Consider the following 17484-nt stretch of genomic DNA (forward strand, 5'->3'; position numbering starts at 1 on the left):
GGGTATCTTCAATGATATTGACTGTTCCTTGGAGCATGAATTTAGGAGCGCACAAGAGGAAGATAACAGCAAAAGGGTAAGTACAATAACTTAATTTCTTTCAGAAGGGTCTTGTTTTTTCTCTCTGAGGCTGGGACATCCCCAATTCAGTTTCCCTTTGAATTGATAGCCAACCCAATTGCTGAGTGGTAATGTTAAAGCGGCTGTCTCACCATTTTCTGAATGTCTTTCTTCTTCCTTAATTAGACACTGAGTGGTCCTCCAGAGCTGAACCGTGATGTTTCAAGCTCCAGGGACCCTCCTATTACCTGAGATAGTTACCTTTCATTTGCTGGTAAAATCAAAGATAATTGCCAGGGTCATCCAATAGGAAGCCATGACATTGCGGCTTCCTATTGGCCCGTGAGAATGTGGCTCGGGAAAAAAACAATTGGACTAGGGAGGGATTGCTGCTTTCAATTATGGTTTATATTATTAAGAGGGGCAAAAAAGATATGGCCAATACAAAGCTAAGGTCTATGTACTACACTGACAAACAAAAGGAAAAAATAGGGTTATCACTCTAGGCTGTTTAAAACTGTGCCCGCAGACTAACATATACAGTATTGATATTCTTGACCCAAGAGTGTAAAAAAAAACAAAAAGGAATTTGTGATAAGTGGAGTCCGAGTGCCTAACTCATATACTTTTTTTTAGACTCCTTTGTGTTTTTCGTGTGCTGTTTACATCATTACCAGATATAAAAAATGACGTACAGTATTATTACTATTACTGTATTATTATCACCAACAATATCAATTAGATATATTTTAGTTTGGGGTTTGATAGAATTAATTGGTTATACATGTAGCCCCCCTCTTCAGGGGTTACTAGTTCTGTAAAGGGGTTAATGCTTTAAGGCAGCGCTGCGCAATCTTTCCTGCTCACGCCCCCCCTCCTGCTTTCCTCCCTGCTCGCGCTCCCCCTCCCTTACCGCCTCTCCGGCTCCCGGCATCAAATGACATTGCGGGGTCACATGATGTCATGTTGCCATGGCAACATGCCGTCACTTGACGTCGTGTTGCCATGGCGCCGCGTCGCCGAAGAAAAGGTAAGTTAGTTGCAGAGGCCTCACGCGATGCCCTGGCATTCATTTAAATGCCTTGGGGGAAGAGCGCGGGACCCCTGCATCCGCCCGTGCCCCCCCTGAATAATTTTGCACCCCCCTCCTGGGGGGCACATCCCCCCAGTTTGTGCACCACTGCCTTAAGGGATTAACTGGGTGGGATTACTCAGGGGTCACCCCTCCCCTCTCTACCCTGTGACCAGTGATGTAATGATAGGGAGCATAGAGGGTATATATAGCTCCACCCAATGTTCTAGAAGCAGGTTCTTCTGAGTTTGCCAGAGATCCTCACTGTGAGTACTGTAAATATGTTTGTGTGTGTATATCTAAGTGTATCAAGAAGTGCCCATTAATCTAAAATGTGTTGTAACCAAAGAAAATGGAAAAGGTGAATTAAAATGTTTGAACAAGAAACGTGCCCATTAAATAAGCGCCAAAAGAAAAGGTCCAAGATTGTTCTCACTATTGAAAAGAAGGACGCATGCTCTTGATAGAAGTTCTCGGCATAGTAACGCCGGAGTATATTTGGATCGGCCAAACTGGAAGATTCCAAAGGCAATCCTGATCATATAGGTATGGAAGAAGTATGCAGCACATAGTAGCGGGTTACTAATCCAGGTGCCCGAAGTGTATTCCAGGGAGGCCCATTCCATATGGGGCATTACTGACTCTATGCAAGATACTGTCACTTTATCCCTTACTATGGGTAACATGTTTAAGTACCTCCCCAGCACTTTATATATATATATATATTTATATATATATATATATATATATATATATAGTCAATCTGATATGACCTCCTTTAGAGCTGAGTAAGGAGGGTTGCATTTATATGCCACAAAATGTGTTTTATAATTTTGTTATTATTTAGGGTATTTCATTTTTATTTTATTACAGGGATATAATACTGTGCATAGATAAAGACCAGGACAGGGACATGCTGTCCTAAGAAATAAAAAGTAGAACAGTAATGCCAGTAAAGAGAAAATATAGAGTAGACAAGTTGTGCTTATCGTAGGTACATAATAACTGTAGTTATCACCTCCATGTGTCGCTGTGAATGTGTCTGTACTTTGAAAAGGAATTGCAGAACAGCACAGCTGGATTTGCATACGTGTATCTGTTCACAGCCATGCAAATGTAATTACGCAGCTCCTAGCTCTCATTTGCATGAGATTGTTTTACGAGTTACTGTACAACAATTCATAGAATGGAATTAGCTGTGAGCCGCATTTTGCTGAATGAGCACACAGATGCTAAAAATAGGCGACTGATGAGGATACCACATTGATATAAAGACAGAGCCATAACAAGGGAACATAAATAGAAAGGAATCTCTGTCGCAAAACGCTTAGAGCCTACGGAGTGTACTGGAAATAGAGACAGGGTGAGCAGTCCCTGGAACATGAAGTAGTAGACTGTATCTTTTCTGTAGCCAAACATTGTCTGAAATATTTTGAATACATTTTAACGCATTCAGTCCCACATTTACTAACCGGTTGTAAACGGTAATGCCTTGTAACTTGGCGCCAGTTAGTAAATATGGCCCTAAATCCATATGCTATTGAAAATAAGGTATGACCCGAAGCATAGCCCTAAACCTAATGTCACACAACAAAATGTTACCATAACAATCTTATATTCACCAGAAAATCACTATATATCTTCAATCACTCAGGGACAAAAAGCTTGTTGATTTTAAATTAGTTTCATTATCAATTTATTCACATGCAGTACTTGACTTTTGTTTTTAAAAATACGAAAGAAAGAAAAAAGTTTTTAAATTGTTAAGCACCGTACTGTGGATTTGTACATATCTAATACGAGAGAGGTTTGCTATAAGGTCTGACTTTATCCCAGTTATAATCAAATGTTGTGTTAATCTCTACCATTTTGTGCTCAGTTAGGAAGATACACATCACTGTGATTCACCAGTCAGAGGACTAGTGGACAAATTATGGATTCACTTAGGAATGCAGGTATTCGCAGCAATATTGTTCGCTCAGTTAAATGCCTGATATCACTGGAAAAGCTTTCATAAATGACTCGGCCATTTGATTCATTAACAGCTATTTTACTTAGCAAACATGCCCCTATGTTATAAACTAGCTTTGCGTGTTACACTGCCTCAGAAGATCAGATTGTCATCCTGCCCTGTGATCAGGGTTTAGATTTGCTTTAAGATTAGGGTCAAGTTTCCAAAACTTTTGTCATTAAAGAGGCAATCCAAGCCGGGTTTTGTCCCCCTCATTTCTCTCCCCCCCCCCTTCATTTTTTAATATATGATTGAAGCAGGGGTCTCCGGAGCTGAACCCCATTCATTGCTTCCGGAGTTACTTACCTCAGTAGTGGGTGCCGGTAGCCAGTCCAGGGTTCACATTATGGCAGATCTTCAAAGCTCCTGGGCTGTGCGGGCCAATAGGAAGTCGTGACATCATCAGGCGTGGCTTCCTATTGGCCCATGTGACGTGGAAGCTTTAAACTGCATAAAACTGCAGCAGATACCAGCACCCGCTTCGGAGCTAAGTATCTCTGGAAGGACGGGGTCCCCGGAGCTGAAATGAATGGGGTTCAGCGCCAGAAACCCCCTGCTTCAATCCTTTATTAAAAAAAATAATAAAAAATGGCTTGGATTGCTCCTTTAAGTTTAATCTCAACATCCCGACCTTTACTGCCAGAAGTAGGGCCTGGTCTGGCAACAGCTCTGCTGCTGTGGCAGGTGAAGGAGCTCTGCTGGGGAGAATAGCTATAACTTGCGACAAATGCAGATAACTGAGAATTCCTTTCAGAACAATCTGTTCGGGGAAAGAGAGACGGCTGTATGAATACAAATTTATGCAACTTACTGACACGAGAGAACTCTCTTCCCATGAGTGCTAAGGCTATGTCCGTACATACTGCGCTATATATATATGCACACAATGCTGTCTCTTACACATACACTCTATGTAATTCCATCCCTATATACTAGGGGTGGGGAACCTTTTTTCTGCCAAGGGCCCTTTGGATATTTATAACATTGTTCGCGGGCCATACAGACACAGACAGGCAGGCACACGGCAGGCACACAGCAGGCATGTAGGCACACAGAACCCCGCCCCCTACCTCTGGTAGTTGCTGCTGCTGCGGGGATCGTGTAGGGCGGATGCTGGGGTAAGTGCGGGGGGAACAGCTGGAGAAGCATGGGGGAAGTGCGGGGACTGCTGCGGGGGGAGTGCGGGGGAAGTACGGTGGCTGCTGGGGGATCGATGGGGCTAGTACGGTGGCTGCTGGGGATCGTGTAGGGCTGCCGGCGCCTCACACCACCTCCTCCCTCCTCCCGATCGGGCGCGTGGCGGCCATTTTTATATATATATATAATACTGAGTTAAGTTATGGTGAGTAAAAAAAGTGACAAAAACCCTCCACAGGAAAGCAAATATGCAAATATAGCTGTATGCTCATCTGCATGTCTTAGGAACCATGTTAAAAATGGTTATTGAGGCAAAAAGTGACACTGTGTGCTCATTTGCATGTCATTTCCCAGAATCCCTTGCTGCAGTGGAAGTGCTGTATGCTGGGTGATAATGGGGAAAGGCGGGGTTGCAGACCTGCCTAAGACATGCAGATGAGCATACAGCTATATTTGCATATATATATATATATATATATATATATATATATATATATATATATATATATATATATATATATATAGTATTTATTTATGAATTTGTAAACATACAGTAGGTGCTATCGAAAGTAAGAGTTTAGTTAGAAGTGTTAAGTAAAGTGTATGAATAAGTAGTGGTATTGAGCTTAAAGCTGCAGTTCAAGCAATATCCTACATAAGTGTTCTTTTTTTTAATAAATCAGTACTGTACTATGAGAAAATACTTGTAGCATATGTAACGGTGTTTCTGGCCCGGCCTGACCCACCCAATCTCACATTGGCCCCTGTGGTCTAACCGGACCCCATTACAGTGTGGATATGTCATATGGTGCACCTGCTGGCTACAGGACTCCTGAGTCTCCCGCATGATGGTGTGTGGGGAGAACCCGTCAGACAGGCAGCTGAGGTAGTGTGCTGAGTCTCACCTAGTTCCAGTGCAGCGCCTCCACCTCACCAGGGTCCCTGCGTCCGCATGGGGATGATCCTGGCGAGGAACTCCTCCGTGGTGCTCCTCTCTGTACACTCATTCTTGATAGATACACGAGAGGGTTTCTGGCTGAACTCATCTTTATTGACACGGCAGGGCAACTGCCCTCCACAAGGAGTATCTTCAGCCGCTCATCTCGCCAGTGCTCCCTTTAGTTAGGTATGTCACCCAGATCAGGGATTCACTATTCCCGCAGGAATCACTGTCCTGTGCCAGGTCCCTGGACACAGCCTCCCATGGAGTTACTATAACATAACTGACACTCTGATAGAACTTTAACTCCTTCCTCAGCTCTGACAAGAGCTTTCCAGCAACACTCACAGAACTCAGAACAGAACTAGACAGCAACTAACTTTGCAACACAGTGCTGTGCCTTATGTAAGCTTCTGAGGCTGACACATCTCTGACATCACTAACCATGGAGTCAGAGCATGTGACCAGTCCCAGCCATACACAGAGCACCCCACCAGGGTGTGAGGGGAAACCTCCATAATTACTGCTGGCATGCCCACACTTACCAGGCCTTACTGCCAACAGGAGAGATGACTGTAGGCATTTTACATGACCGCTACATTCTCCCCCTGGTGAATCCCATCGTCCACGCTGGGACCTAAATTTGTATACCTCTTTCCAGGAAACACTGTAACGGAAAACATAATTAACATCACACAAATTTCCTCATAATACAGTACATATGAATACAGTCATCCGCCAAGCCCGCCCCGACCAGCAGCCACGAACCCGCGTAATGTCTCAGTACCCCCTTAATAATAGTGATCTGGGTCAGGTTTCCTCACTTCCCGGTTACCCATATCCAGGACCGTAACATAATAATGCCTAGGTGATCCTCTCTCTGGCACATAGGTCACCCTATGTTTGTGAACATTTCTCCCTATGCTCCACACTCGCATCAGGGTGTCTATTCTTTCTTCCGCCTTTTTACCTACAATGTCGCTCCCCCTATTGGCTAAATACAGCTCTATAGTTTCTTGGAGCCACGTTTCCCTATTGTCCTCAATTTCATCCATCAGGGGCTCCGGAACATAGGGATACTCCAACCCATGGGATTTTTTATATTTGGCTATTATAGCCCTCTCTGCCCTACTGACCCTGGTCAGATCAGCATTACCTGCCCTCCCAGGTAACACCCATGATAGGGGCTCATCAGAATCTACTGGATCTGATAGTGTGTCGGGACCCATGGGCGCTATGTCTCTACGCTCCAGCTGGAACCACCTCTCCTGTAATTCCCTGTCCCTCTGCTCGGGTGTAAACTCTCCCTCTCTCCACCAGAAATCTACCACGTCCTCCCGCCGGATGAGGAACCGAGTACGGTCCATCCACGCGGAGTACCCCTCAAATAGTGGAGCCCACCACCGGGTCTCCTTAAAGGGATTAGGCCCTGGTTCCCGATCGTCATCAAATGAAAATACCCCTGACGACCTTGTGGATCGCGAGTTGAACCACCTCGAGGACCCCGGAGCCTTTACTGCCAGTTGGGGTGCTGTATCCGCCACCCTCAATTCCCCTCCTCCCCTTGAATCACCTTCCGTAGCTCCACTGAGCTGCCTCTCCCCAGTCCGTTTTTCCTCCCCCCCCAAAGGTATGTCCACAAGTTCCAAGCTGGGCGGTGAACCCGGTGACCGTGTGATAGGGGTAGGGGCATTAGCTAGGGCATGGGGTTGGGTATAGGGGCAGGGAACGGGACCCCACGGGGTTACGACCCGCTCCTGGCTGTCCGTAGACTGGTCCAAGGATGATGTCTCACCCTCCTCAGTCCTGACACCGTCTCTCCATTTTCTGGGCAATACGAGCGGTCGGGGGCCTTCCCCCAATCGCCGAAGCGTCGCTGCTTCCCCTTCCTGGGTTCCGCCGTCGCCACCGGAAGTGACGTCCTCCCCGGAACCGGAAGCGTCGCCATCTCGCGTTGGACCCCCATGCGGGATCTCTTCTCCCACGACATCCGGTTGCTCCACCGTCGACACCGGAAGTGATGCCGTCCCTCCACGTGCGCGTTGGGCCTGGCGCGGCCCTTCCAGCGCTTCGCCGTCTGTTGTGACCAGGTAAGAGATAGGGCTTTTTGGCTTACCCATCCGCAGGGGTGTAGGCGTCTCTCTCCCATCTCCGCCAGGTCCTGGGATGGCGGGACTCCGTCGGTCGGATCGCCGATCTGCGGGGGACGTCCGGTCACTCACCCCACGGGGCGTCGTTCTCCCCGTCTGTCTTTTCCGCTCCGTTCTTGCTACCGCCAGCTCACGGAGGTCCTCATCAGAGTAGTCCCCTCGCCCCGACCTAGGGGTCGCGGGGCGTGGTGAAAGTCTCTTTGCCCCTGTCGCGGGGTTTAATCCAGCCGCCTCAATGGCCAGTGACCCAGCCGACTTGACCGGCTCCAGTCCCCTGTCTCCGGGACTCGTGCGGTTGATCCATAGCGCGCCCGGGGACTCAGCAGAGCGCCGTGTCACATCCACCGGGGGGTCAGCAGGCTGTATTGGAACGAATGTGGGCATAGGCCACAGATACAAAGTCCCGCAATGAGGGCAACGTGCCATCGTATTCACTGTACCTCCGGGCAGCCCGCATTGTAGGCAGAGCCCGACTACCGTCTCTGTATTGGCCACCCTCACCACCAGCACCCCGCCGGGCACTGAGTAGGGCTGGGTGGAGACCATAGTGCCCACAGTGGAGGAGCAGGCCATTCTTGGTACAGGAGTCACTTCCTGTACAGGTCTCTCCTTCTCTGTGGTTCCTCGCAGCTGACTGGTGGAAGTTGCTGGATCCGCCACTCCCTGCTTCGGCTCCTCCCTTCTCTGACAGAGTTGGAACCCGCCCCCAGGGGTTGCAATAATGGGCGGGTCCCACAGGGGAATATCATGCCCCTTAATTAAGGCCGCACCTCTCTCAGTCCTGGTGGGCGCGGTCTGCGTTTTCGCGCCAGTCTCCTCCCCAGAGCTGGAGTCCTTTCCCGCGGCTAGTTCCCGCCTTCTCCTTGCAGCAGCTTTTTGCACAAGGTACCTTTGCTTGCAAATCACCTCCACGGCCGGAACTACTTTTTGTAGTGGCGCCGTCTGGATATCAGTCCCTGGGCCCAGTGGGTGCATTCCCACAGGCCATAGTTGAAAGTCACTCCCCCTGGTAGAAATCAGGGGAGGGTCCCATAAACTCAACGGTTGACTCAGCACAGGGGCTGAATTAGTCACTGTCCATCCCGGCGCAGCCATAGCTTTCGCGCCATGCCCCCCTTCAGGGCGGGGCTCTGCTGTTCGCGCCATTCCCGGCCAGCTCTGTGCAAGTCCTGCAGCAGCCATTTTTTCTGTAACTGTCCCATGCGGTTTCCCTAGCAAGCGGGAACCGCCATTTTGGTTGGTTTTTGCACCCAAAAAGTCCATTCGTTCGCTCTCCTCACGGGGTTCTCCCCCAATTATAACAATTTCTTCACACTCTTCAAGGGTGGCCCCTCGCTGTCCCATACAGGATAAAAACGGGGCAGCCATAGCCTTCGCTCCGCTCCAGAGCAGCCTGGTCAATGACAACTCGGCGACAGTCTGCTCTTCAGTGGGTTGCACGCCACGGGTGCCCTCCCCATCAGCCTCTGTCCGCCATTTTACGTTCTCCGCGCCACGCGGCTCCTCCACTCTCTCATAACAGTTGTCGTACATGAGGCTCCACTCTGCGGGGCAGCCACCACACCGGTACAATAAAGATTAGCTCAGATGCACCACCACATGTGTACCTTATCTAGGTGTGACTCAGTGTTGCACTACCTCAGGCTAGGCTCACTCTCTCAGTGTCTGCTGTGACTCCTTCCTCCCAGTCTGTGCTCCCTACGGTGAGTGTCTGGAATGGCTAGGTACTCTGGCTGGCTCTGCCATGCAGTACTTGGGGTGTCTACCTGTCTTGGTCAGCCTAGCGCAGACCCTCTCCAGGACTCCTGACCAAGTTAACAGGCTGTCCCTTCTGGCATCCTACCAACTAGCACTGCCTCAAGGTGACTCGGTCAGCTATAGCCCGCTCCAGACCCCTCACTCCCTTCAGGCCCCTAGGTTGTCCCTGCGAACTGACAATATCCCGTCAGCCCCCTGACCACCCCTAGGTCCGTCCCTACGCAGCACAAAGTGGCAGCAGACACTCTCCCTGTTTCCCAGTGACCTAGCTAAAAGCCTGTCCTGTTGACGGATCTGATCTCAGCAGCTCGCCTCCAAATGTAACGGTGTTTCTGGCCCGGCCTGACCCACCCAATCTCACATTGGCCCCTGTGGTCTAACCGGACCCCATTACAGTGTGGATATGTCATATGGTGCACCTGCTGGCTACAGGACTCCTGAGTCTCCCGCATGATGGTGTGTGGGGAGAACCCGTCAGACAGGCAGCTGAGGTAGTGTGCTGAGTCTCACCTAGTTCCAGTGCAGCGCCTCCACCTCACCAGGGTCCCTGCGTCCGCATGGGGATGATCCTGGCGAGGAACTCCTCCGTGGTGCTCCTCTCTGTACACTCATTCTTGATAGATACACGAGAGGGTTTCTGGCTGAACTCATCTTTATTGACACGGCAGGGCAACTGCCCTCCACAAGGAGTATCTTCAGCCGCTCATCTCGCCAGTGCTCCCTTTAGTTAGGTATGTCACCCAGATCAGGGATTCACTATTCCCGCAGGAATCACTGTCCTGTGCCAGGTCCCTGGACACAGCCTCCCATGGAGTTACTATAACATAACTGACACTCTGATAGAACTTTAACTCCTTCCTCAGCTCTGACAAGAGCTTTCCAGCAACACTCACAGAACTCAGAACAGAACTAGACAGCAACTAACTTTGCAACACAGTGCTGTGCCTTATGTAAGCTTCTGAGGCTGACACATCTCTGACATCACTAACCATGGAGTCAGAGCATGTGACCAGTCCCAGCCATACACAGAGCACCCCACCAGGGTGTGAGGGGAAACCTCCATAATTACTGCTGGCATGCCCACACTTACCAGGCCTTACTGCCAACAGGAGAGATGACTGTAGGCATTTTACATGACCGCTACACATATATTTTTTAAAGACATTTTTAATGTATTCTAATGTAGCAAGCATTTTTGTTTCTATAGAAACCATTTATAAAGTCACACCCCCTTCCCCTTCTGAGACAGGATCTGGCTCCTGAGCCCAGACCTCACTCTAGCAGTGCACCAATTGTATTTAGTCTCTAGTAACTGCCTGGTCACATGATCTTCCCCACATAACTTTGCATTGTGGGTACTGTTCTGCAGCAATAACTGAATTAAATAACCCTGAGCAAAGCGATTGATTGAGAACAGATCGATCTGCAGCTTAGCTAATCACTTGTCAGTGTGCAGATTGTATTGATGCACATATTGAATGGAATTCTTTTTTTTTTTTAAAACAGCAGATTATAATAATAATAATAATAATAATTTGTTTTTGTATAGCGCTGCTAGTTTTACGTAGAACTTTACAGAGACATTTTGCAGGCATAGGTCCCTGCTCCGTGGAGCTTACAATCTGTGTTTTTGGTGCCTGAGGCACAGGGAGATAAAGGGACTTGCCCAAGGTCACAAGGAGCCGACACCGGGAATTGAACCAAGTTTCCCTGCCTCAAACTCTGTGCAGGTCAGTGTCTTTACTCACGGAGCCAGATTGCAGAATTAATTAATCTTTAGTTAACTGAATATATTTTTTAGTTTACTGAATATATATATATATATATATATATATATATATATATATATATATATATATATATATATATATATATATATATATATATATACCACTACTATTAAGGTTATGGTGGGTAAAAAAAGTGACAAAAACCCTCCACAGTAAAGCATAAAGCAACTGTAAATATTACTGTATCTTAACCTCACACTGATGATACCCATCAAGGTTGAAACATGTCTGTGAGTGGGTTTAATGGCTTTGCATCTCATCCCAGCCTCTGTCTAAAAGCTGTGTTTAAAACAGCATGCATTGGCTTGAGGATTGGCTTGTGTAATACGAGCTTGAGACAAAAAGGTGGCACTGAGTGCTCATTTGCATGTCATTTCCCAGAATCCCTTGCTGCAGTGGAAGCGCTGTATGCTGGGTGACAATGGGGAAAGACAGGGTTGCAGACCTGTCTAAGACATGCAAATGAACATACAGTAATATTTACAGTTGCTTTATGCTTTACTGTGGAGGGTTTTTGTCACTTTTTTTACCCACCATAACCTTAATAGTAGTGGTGATTACCTAGTCTAGTCTCAAACCTGCTTTGCCATTAAGACCAACCTCACACTGATGATACCCATCAAGGTTGAAACATGTCTGTGAGTGGGTTTAATGGCTTTGCATCTCATCCCAGCCTCTGTCTAAAAGCTGTGTTTAAAACAGCATGCATTGGCTTGAGGATTGGCTTGTGTAATACGAGCTTGAGACAAAAGGTGGCACTGAGTGCTCATTTGCATGTCATTTCCCAGAATCCCTTGCTGCAGTGGAAGCGCTGTATGCTGGGTGACAATGGGGAAAGACAGGGTTGCAGACCTGTCTAAGACATGCAAATGAACATACAGTAATATTTACAGTTGATATATATATGAAAATAAAAGAACATACCAAACATAGTGTGATAATGCAGATACCCAGCAAGCTCAAACTCCCACAACCACCACAAAGTGAATATATATTTATGTCAACCAGAGAGCTACTGAGCGTGGCAATTGTATATAACAAGAGACAGGGGGTGCCCAATGCTGCATCCAATTGACAAAACATATAAAGTTAAATACTTCAATAATAATAATTGGTTATTTAGTTAACCCTTTGGCCAAAGGCGTCATAAGCCTGCATACCAACGTCAAGGTATAACCAAAATAATGCAGGTCCTACACTACACTGTGAAACCTTTCCTTTTACCTCTGTGAGAGGGGAAAAAACCATAATGGGTCTTGTTCCTGCAGCAAGTGAAATGACCTTCCAAGTTAAAAGGGTGAAGGAGGAGGAGTGAGCTCTGGGGGGAGGTGCCACAGCCTCCAAAGAGACATAGGTTAACACAGATACCCAGCAAGCTCAAACTCCCCCACCCACCACAAAGTGAATATATATTTATGTCAACCAGAGAGCTACTGAGCGTGGCAATTGTATATAACAAGAGACAGGGGGTGCCCAATGCTGCATCCAATTGACAAAACATATAAAGTTAAATACTTCAATAATAATAATTGGTTATTTAGTTAACCCTTTGGCCAAAGGCGTCATAAGCCTGCATACCAACGTCAAGGTATAACCAAAATAATGCAGGTCCTACACTACACTGTGAAACCTTTCCTTTTACCTCTGTGAGAGGGGAAAAAACCATAATGGGTCTTGTTCCTGCAGCAAGTGAAATGACCTTCCAAGTTAAAAGGGTGAAGGAGGAGGAGTGAGCTCTGGGGGGAGGTGCCACAGCCTCCAAAGAGACATAGGTTAACACAGATACCCAGCAAGCTCAAACTCCCCCACCCACCACAAAGTGAATATATATTTATGTCAACCAGAGAGCTACTGAGCGTGGCAATTGTATATAACAAGAGACAGGGGGTGCCCAATGCTGCATCCAATTGACAAAACATATAAAGTTAAATACTTCAATAATAATAATTGGTTATTTAGTTAACCCTTTGGCCAAAGGCGTCATAAGCCTGCATACCAACGTCAAGGTATAACCAAAATAATGCAGGTCCTACACTACACTGTGAAACCTTTCCTTTTACCTCTGTGAGATGGGAAAAAAACATAATGGGTCTTGTTCCTGCAGCAAGTGAAATGACCTTCCAAGTTAAAAGGGTGAAGGAGGAGGAGTGAGCTCTGGGGGGAGGTGCCACAGCCTCCAAAGAGACATAGGTTAACACAGATACCCAGCAAGCTCAAACTCCCCCACCCACCACAAAGTGAATATATATTTATGTCAACCAGAGAGCTACTGAGCGTGGCAATTGTATATAACAAGAGACAGGGGGTGCCCAATGCTGCATCCAATTGACAAAACATATAAAGTTAAATACTTCAATAATAATAATTGGTTATTTAGTTAACCCTTTGGCCAAAGGCGTCATAAGCCTGCATACCAACGTCAAGGTATAACCAAAATAATGCAGGTCCTACACTACACTGTGAAACCTTTCCTTTTACCTCTGTGAGATGGGAAAAAAACATAATGGGTCTTGTTCCTGCAGCAAGTGAAATGACCTTCCAAGTTAAAAGGGTGAAGGAGGAGGAGTGAGCTTTATATGTTTTGTCAATTGGATGCAGCATTGGGCACCCCCTGTCTCTTGTTATAGTGTGATAATGTACAGTATGTTAAGGTCAATAATACACCTAATGGTTTGAGAGTGGTGAATTCCTCAGAGGTAGGAAATACTCAAGAAAGTGAGATAAAAAGGTGCATTTAATAAACATTAAAAACAATCACATGTAGAACATTGCGATAGAATCCACTCCTTATGCCAGCAAAAATTGGAATCCTACTTACAGGAGATAGGTAGGTCTTGCGCATTGAATAATGATCTTTGTAGGCAGTAGCTGCCTCTCTTCCCCGGTGGGCGCCTCTGCAGTCCTGGGTGCGGCATATCCAGACCTGCTGCTGTGTGCAGGTTCTCCTGTGGCTGCTGGAGTGGTGGCTCTGCTTCTCTTCCCTCATACAGGCGTCTGAATGACTGGCTGCCTGGAATCGCGCTTGTGCTCTCGCGAGAGCAGATGGAAAAAGCCGGTTCCGGTCGCAACAGTTACTTCAGGACGTTCTCCATGCGGATGCTGTGCACTCCTATGCGCAGGGATTTGCAATGGTGTGGGACTGTGGTGACTCCACCCTACGCGTTTCACGAATTGCTTCGCTTCATCAGGGGTATGCTGTATGAGAGTTGTGTCCATTCTCTCTTATAAATATCCCATCAATTAGTCTATTGGGGAAATCATGTGAATCAATTAAAAAATCAGTGCACATATCAACCTAAATTCCCTGTATTTCCTAAACCTCTGACTGCTTAAAATTATTTGATCAATGCAAGAAAATGTTAAAAACAAAAATGCCGACATTAAAGATACATATAACATCTTATTATTCCAAGAGAACATATTGAAGCAAAGATATTATTCCACAATATCAAGAAAATTATTTTAATGAATGTTCTCTAATCTACACCATTCTTCATATAATATGCCAAAGTACAGATATCAACATAGAAAATTCTATATACATATTCAAGTTTAGCTCATTATTCTATGCACAATGTACTGTAGGTCACTCAATGGTTTCATATACTTTAATGATACAACCTTTCTCACGGTTATACACTCTGCCTGTGCTAATGACACAGATAAAACTTGGCAAAATATGGGACTCTAGTTCAGGGAGAAAATGCTGTATATACTTCAAATCTGTCACAAAGTTAATTGTGAGTAATAACCCCATCACATTGCTTATGACAATGTTTTTAGATTAGAAAATTACAATATTGTAATATTACAATAGTATAAACGTGAGAAAGGTTGTAACTGTGTGCCTAACATAATGGCAGTGGTTAAATGTCCCGCGTTACACGGGCCGATAGGAAGCTGTGACATCATCTGGTGTAGCTTCCTGTTAGCCTGAGTGACTAGGACATTTAAACTAAAAAAAGATACTGGCACCCCCTACAGGAGGTAAGTATCTCTCTGGAAGCAGGGGTGCCCGTAGCTGAAATTAACACCAGTCAACTCCTAAGACCCCCTGCTTCAAACTTGTAGTTAAATCTAAATAAAAAAATGAAACCTGTATTGCTGCTTTAATATAGAAGAGGGTGTCTTAATATATTTGTGCCTCAGCAGGGGGCCTCCAGAATAAAAATAATAATTTCAGAGTGCCCACGGAGAGACAAACAATAGAAATCCAAGCCCCCTGCATCAATAGAGAAACTAGCGCAGGAAAAACTGCACCGCATCACATGACTCTGAAGTGTGTATGTTAGTGAGTGGCACTCAATTTCACAATGAGAGTGGGCCTTTGTGATTGGTTCTGCTTCAGCGATTTTATTATTCCATCCACTACTTACTGTCGGGTCTGCCGTGACCTATCCATTGCATTGTTATAGACTTATTGCACTACTACTTACCATCTTACTGTTGGGTCCGCCGTGACCAAAATACTAATTCAGTATATATACGGTATATGAACCCTAAATGCAATAGGTCTATTGAGACAATTTGTATCTTTCTAACTGATATTTCCCTTGGGTCCGCCGAGACCGGGGAGTTAACACACGGCTCAGACAACGCTGTCTTAGGAATGTGCATTGAGCGAGATCTAGAACAAATGCGAAGGATACACTTGGGCAACAAGCACATTACAGGTTACAATGTATAAGTGTTACAACTGAGATAGAATAGGGATACATGCTTGATACTTACCTGATACTTACTATATCTAAGCAAAATTGTCTCAAGACAGTCACATAAACAAGACAGCTAGCGCAAAATAGAGAATATACAATATATGTGTGACCACCAATAATAAGAATGATGGCCATATATAGTTTTTACTGTGTGTGAATACCCTCTTTACATACAAGTACACCCATTCAATCCTGAGATGTCCAAGTAGACATAATTATATTTACTTACGTATCAGACACACATATCTATGTGAGAATAAGTCTGCAATCCATTACACCGAGTCTCACTATAAATAAATTCAGAGTCACAAATAAATTGATGTAATAAAATGTTATTGTTTTATTTTAACTGGGTTGTTTGATTCATAATCAATAGATGGCCATTGTGAACTATTCTAATTTTCCAGGACCATATTTGTCCCACACATTTCTTATTACTCTAAAATAGAGTGCAACCCAGTGGAGGATTTCTTTGTATCTTTTTGATCACATCCTGTATTCCGTCCACTAGTAACATAACCCATCAAGGGCTATTGGCTCCCTGGGTGCTAGAGGGTTAAACATTCAGTCTCTCAATACATTTTTGGAATAGATACAAAATTAAAGCCATATTAAAAGAAACACTCCATTGTTTTGTGTTCTCTGTAGTCCATATTAAAGGAACAATACATGCGCTTTGATTATATAAACATACAGTAGGTTAGAAGCAGGGGTTATCTGGATCCCCATTAATTTCAGCTCCGGGGACCCCCTGCTTCCAGAGATACAGACTTCCGAAGGAGGAGCTCGTATCTCAGCAAAGTTTAATGCTCCCGCGTCACGCAGGCCAATAGGAAGCCAAACTTAATGATGTCACAGCTTCCTATTGGCCCTCAGAGCATGGGAGCTTTGAAACTCTGCCAGCCGAGCAAAGCGGCTTCTAACACCTCTATCATAGGTAAGTATCTCCGTAAGCAGGGGGTCCCCAAGCGCTGAAATTAACGGGATTCAGCTCCTGAGACACCACTGCTTCAAACCTATGCTAAAAAATAAAAATGAGGAAAAAATGTCCACTTGGATTGCCACTTTAACAGGAACAAAGCAAGCACTTGACCATGATGGTCTTATTACTATTACTTCCCAAACAGATGTCCACGCAGCATAACAAATTAAATGGACTAATCATTGCAGAAGATTAAAAACTTTCTGTAGAGCTATATCAGCACAATGTTTCAGCAACAAAAAAGTGTTTTACGGCTGTGTCATAGGGACGGGGAATTGTGCCTTTAATAATACTCAGAAGAATATCTTTAGTGGACACCAGGTATACCATGTATTTAGGAACAAGCAAAGGATTAGCAAAAACACTTGAATTCATGTCAGTAGAAGACTGGTGGCTTATTGCCAGATCATGGCCTGGTTGGCATAGTGTTAAAAGTAAGACTGTTGTAGAGTTAGTGGCTGAATGCTGGGAACAGGAAACATCTCTATTAGAGAAGCCAATAGTTTTCCTCCGGCATAATATATTCAATTTTGTTACAGGTGGTTAATATATTGCTCTCGTAGGACCACGAGAGAGAAACGTGACCATGTGCGTTCAATCTTCCACTTTTGCATGGCTAAGCGAATCCTGCAACTGGAACAGGTTACACACTCTAATAAAAGCCACATTTGTGTGGTTAACTAGTGCCAAGCACTGTTTACAACTGAATGCAGGTTTTTCTTATCAGCTCTTTTCTATGTGCTGATAATAACCCTTCACTTTTCATTACCTTGCCAAAAATGCAAATACTAATAATCATATGAGTTTTTTTTTATCTTTATACGCCTATCTGCTGCTTGTCCTCCTTTGTCAGGAACCCAAGGGTTAAA

At 45.4% G+C, this 17484-nt stretch overlaps 1 protein-coding gene across 1 annotated transcript in view; it reads left to right on the forward strand.

The window, feature by feature from the left end:
* Positions 1 to 17484, forward strand: part of CREB5 (cAMP responsive element binding protein 5) — a 370960-nt gene that overhangs the window by 35841 nt on the left and 317635 nt on the right. Inside the window, exon 5 of the mRNA XM_075586852.1 lies at positions 1 to 76. This exon is cut by the window's left edge and continues 2 nt beyond it. Coding sequence (XP_075442967.1) covers positions 1 to 76 — 76 coding nt within the window. The remainder of the gene's footprint in view (positions 77 to 17484) is intronic.

This window comes from Ascaphus truei, chromosome 2, assembly GCF_040206685.1.
Source record: "Ascaphus truei isolate aAscTru1 chromosome 2, aAscTru1.hap1, whole genome shotgun sequence".
In the NCBI taxonomy this organism is placed as follows: Eukaryota; Metazoa; Chordata; class Amphibia; order Anura; family Ascaphidae; genus Ascaphus; species Ascaphus truei.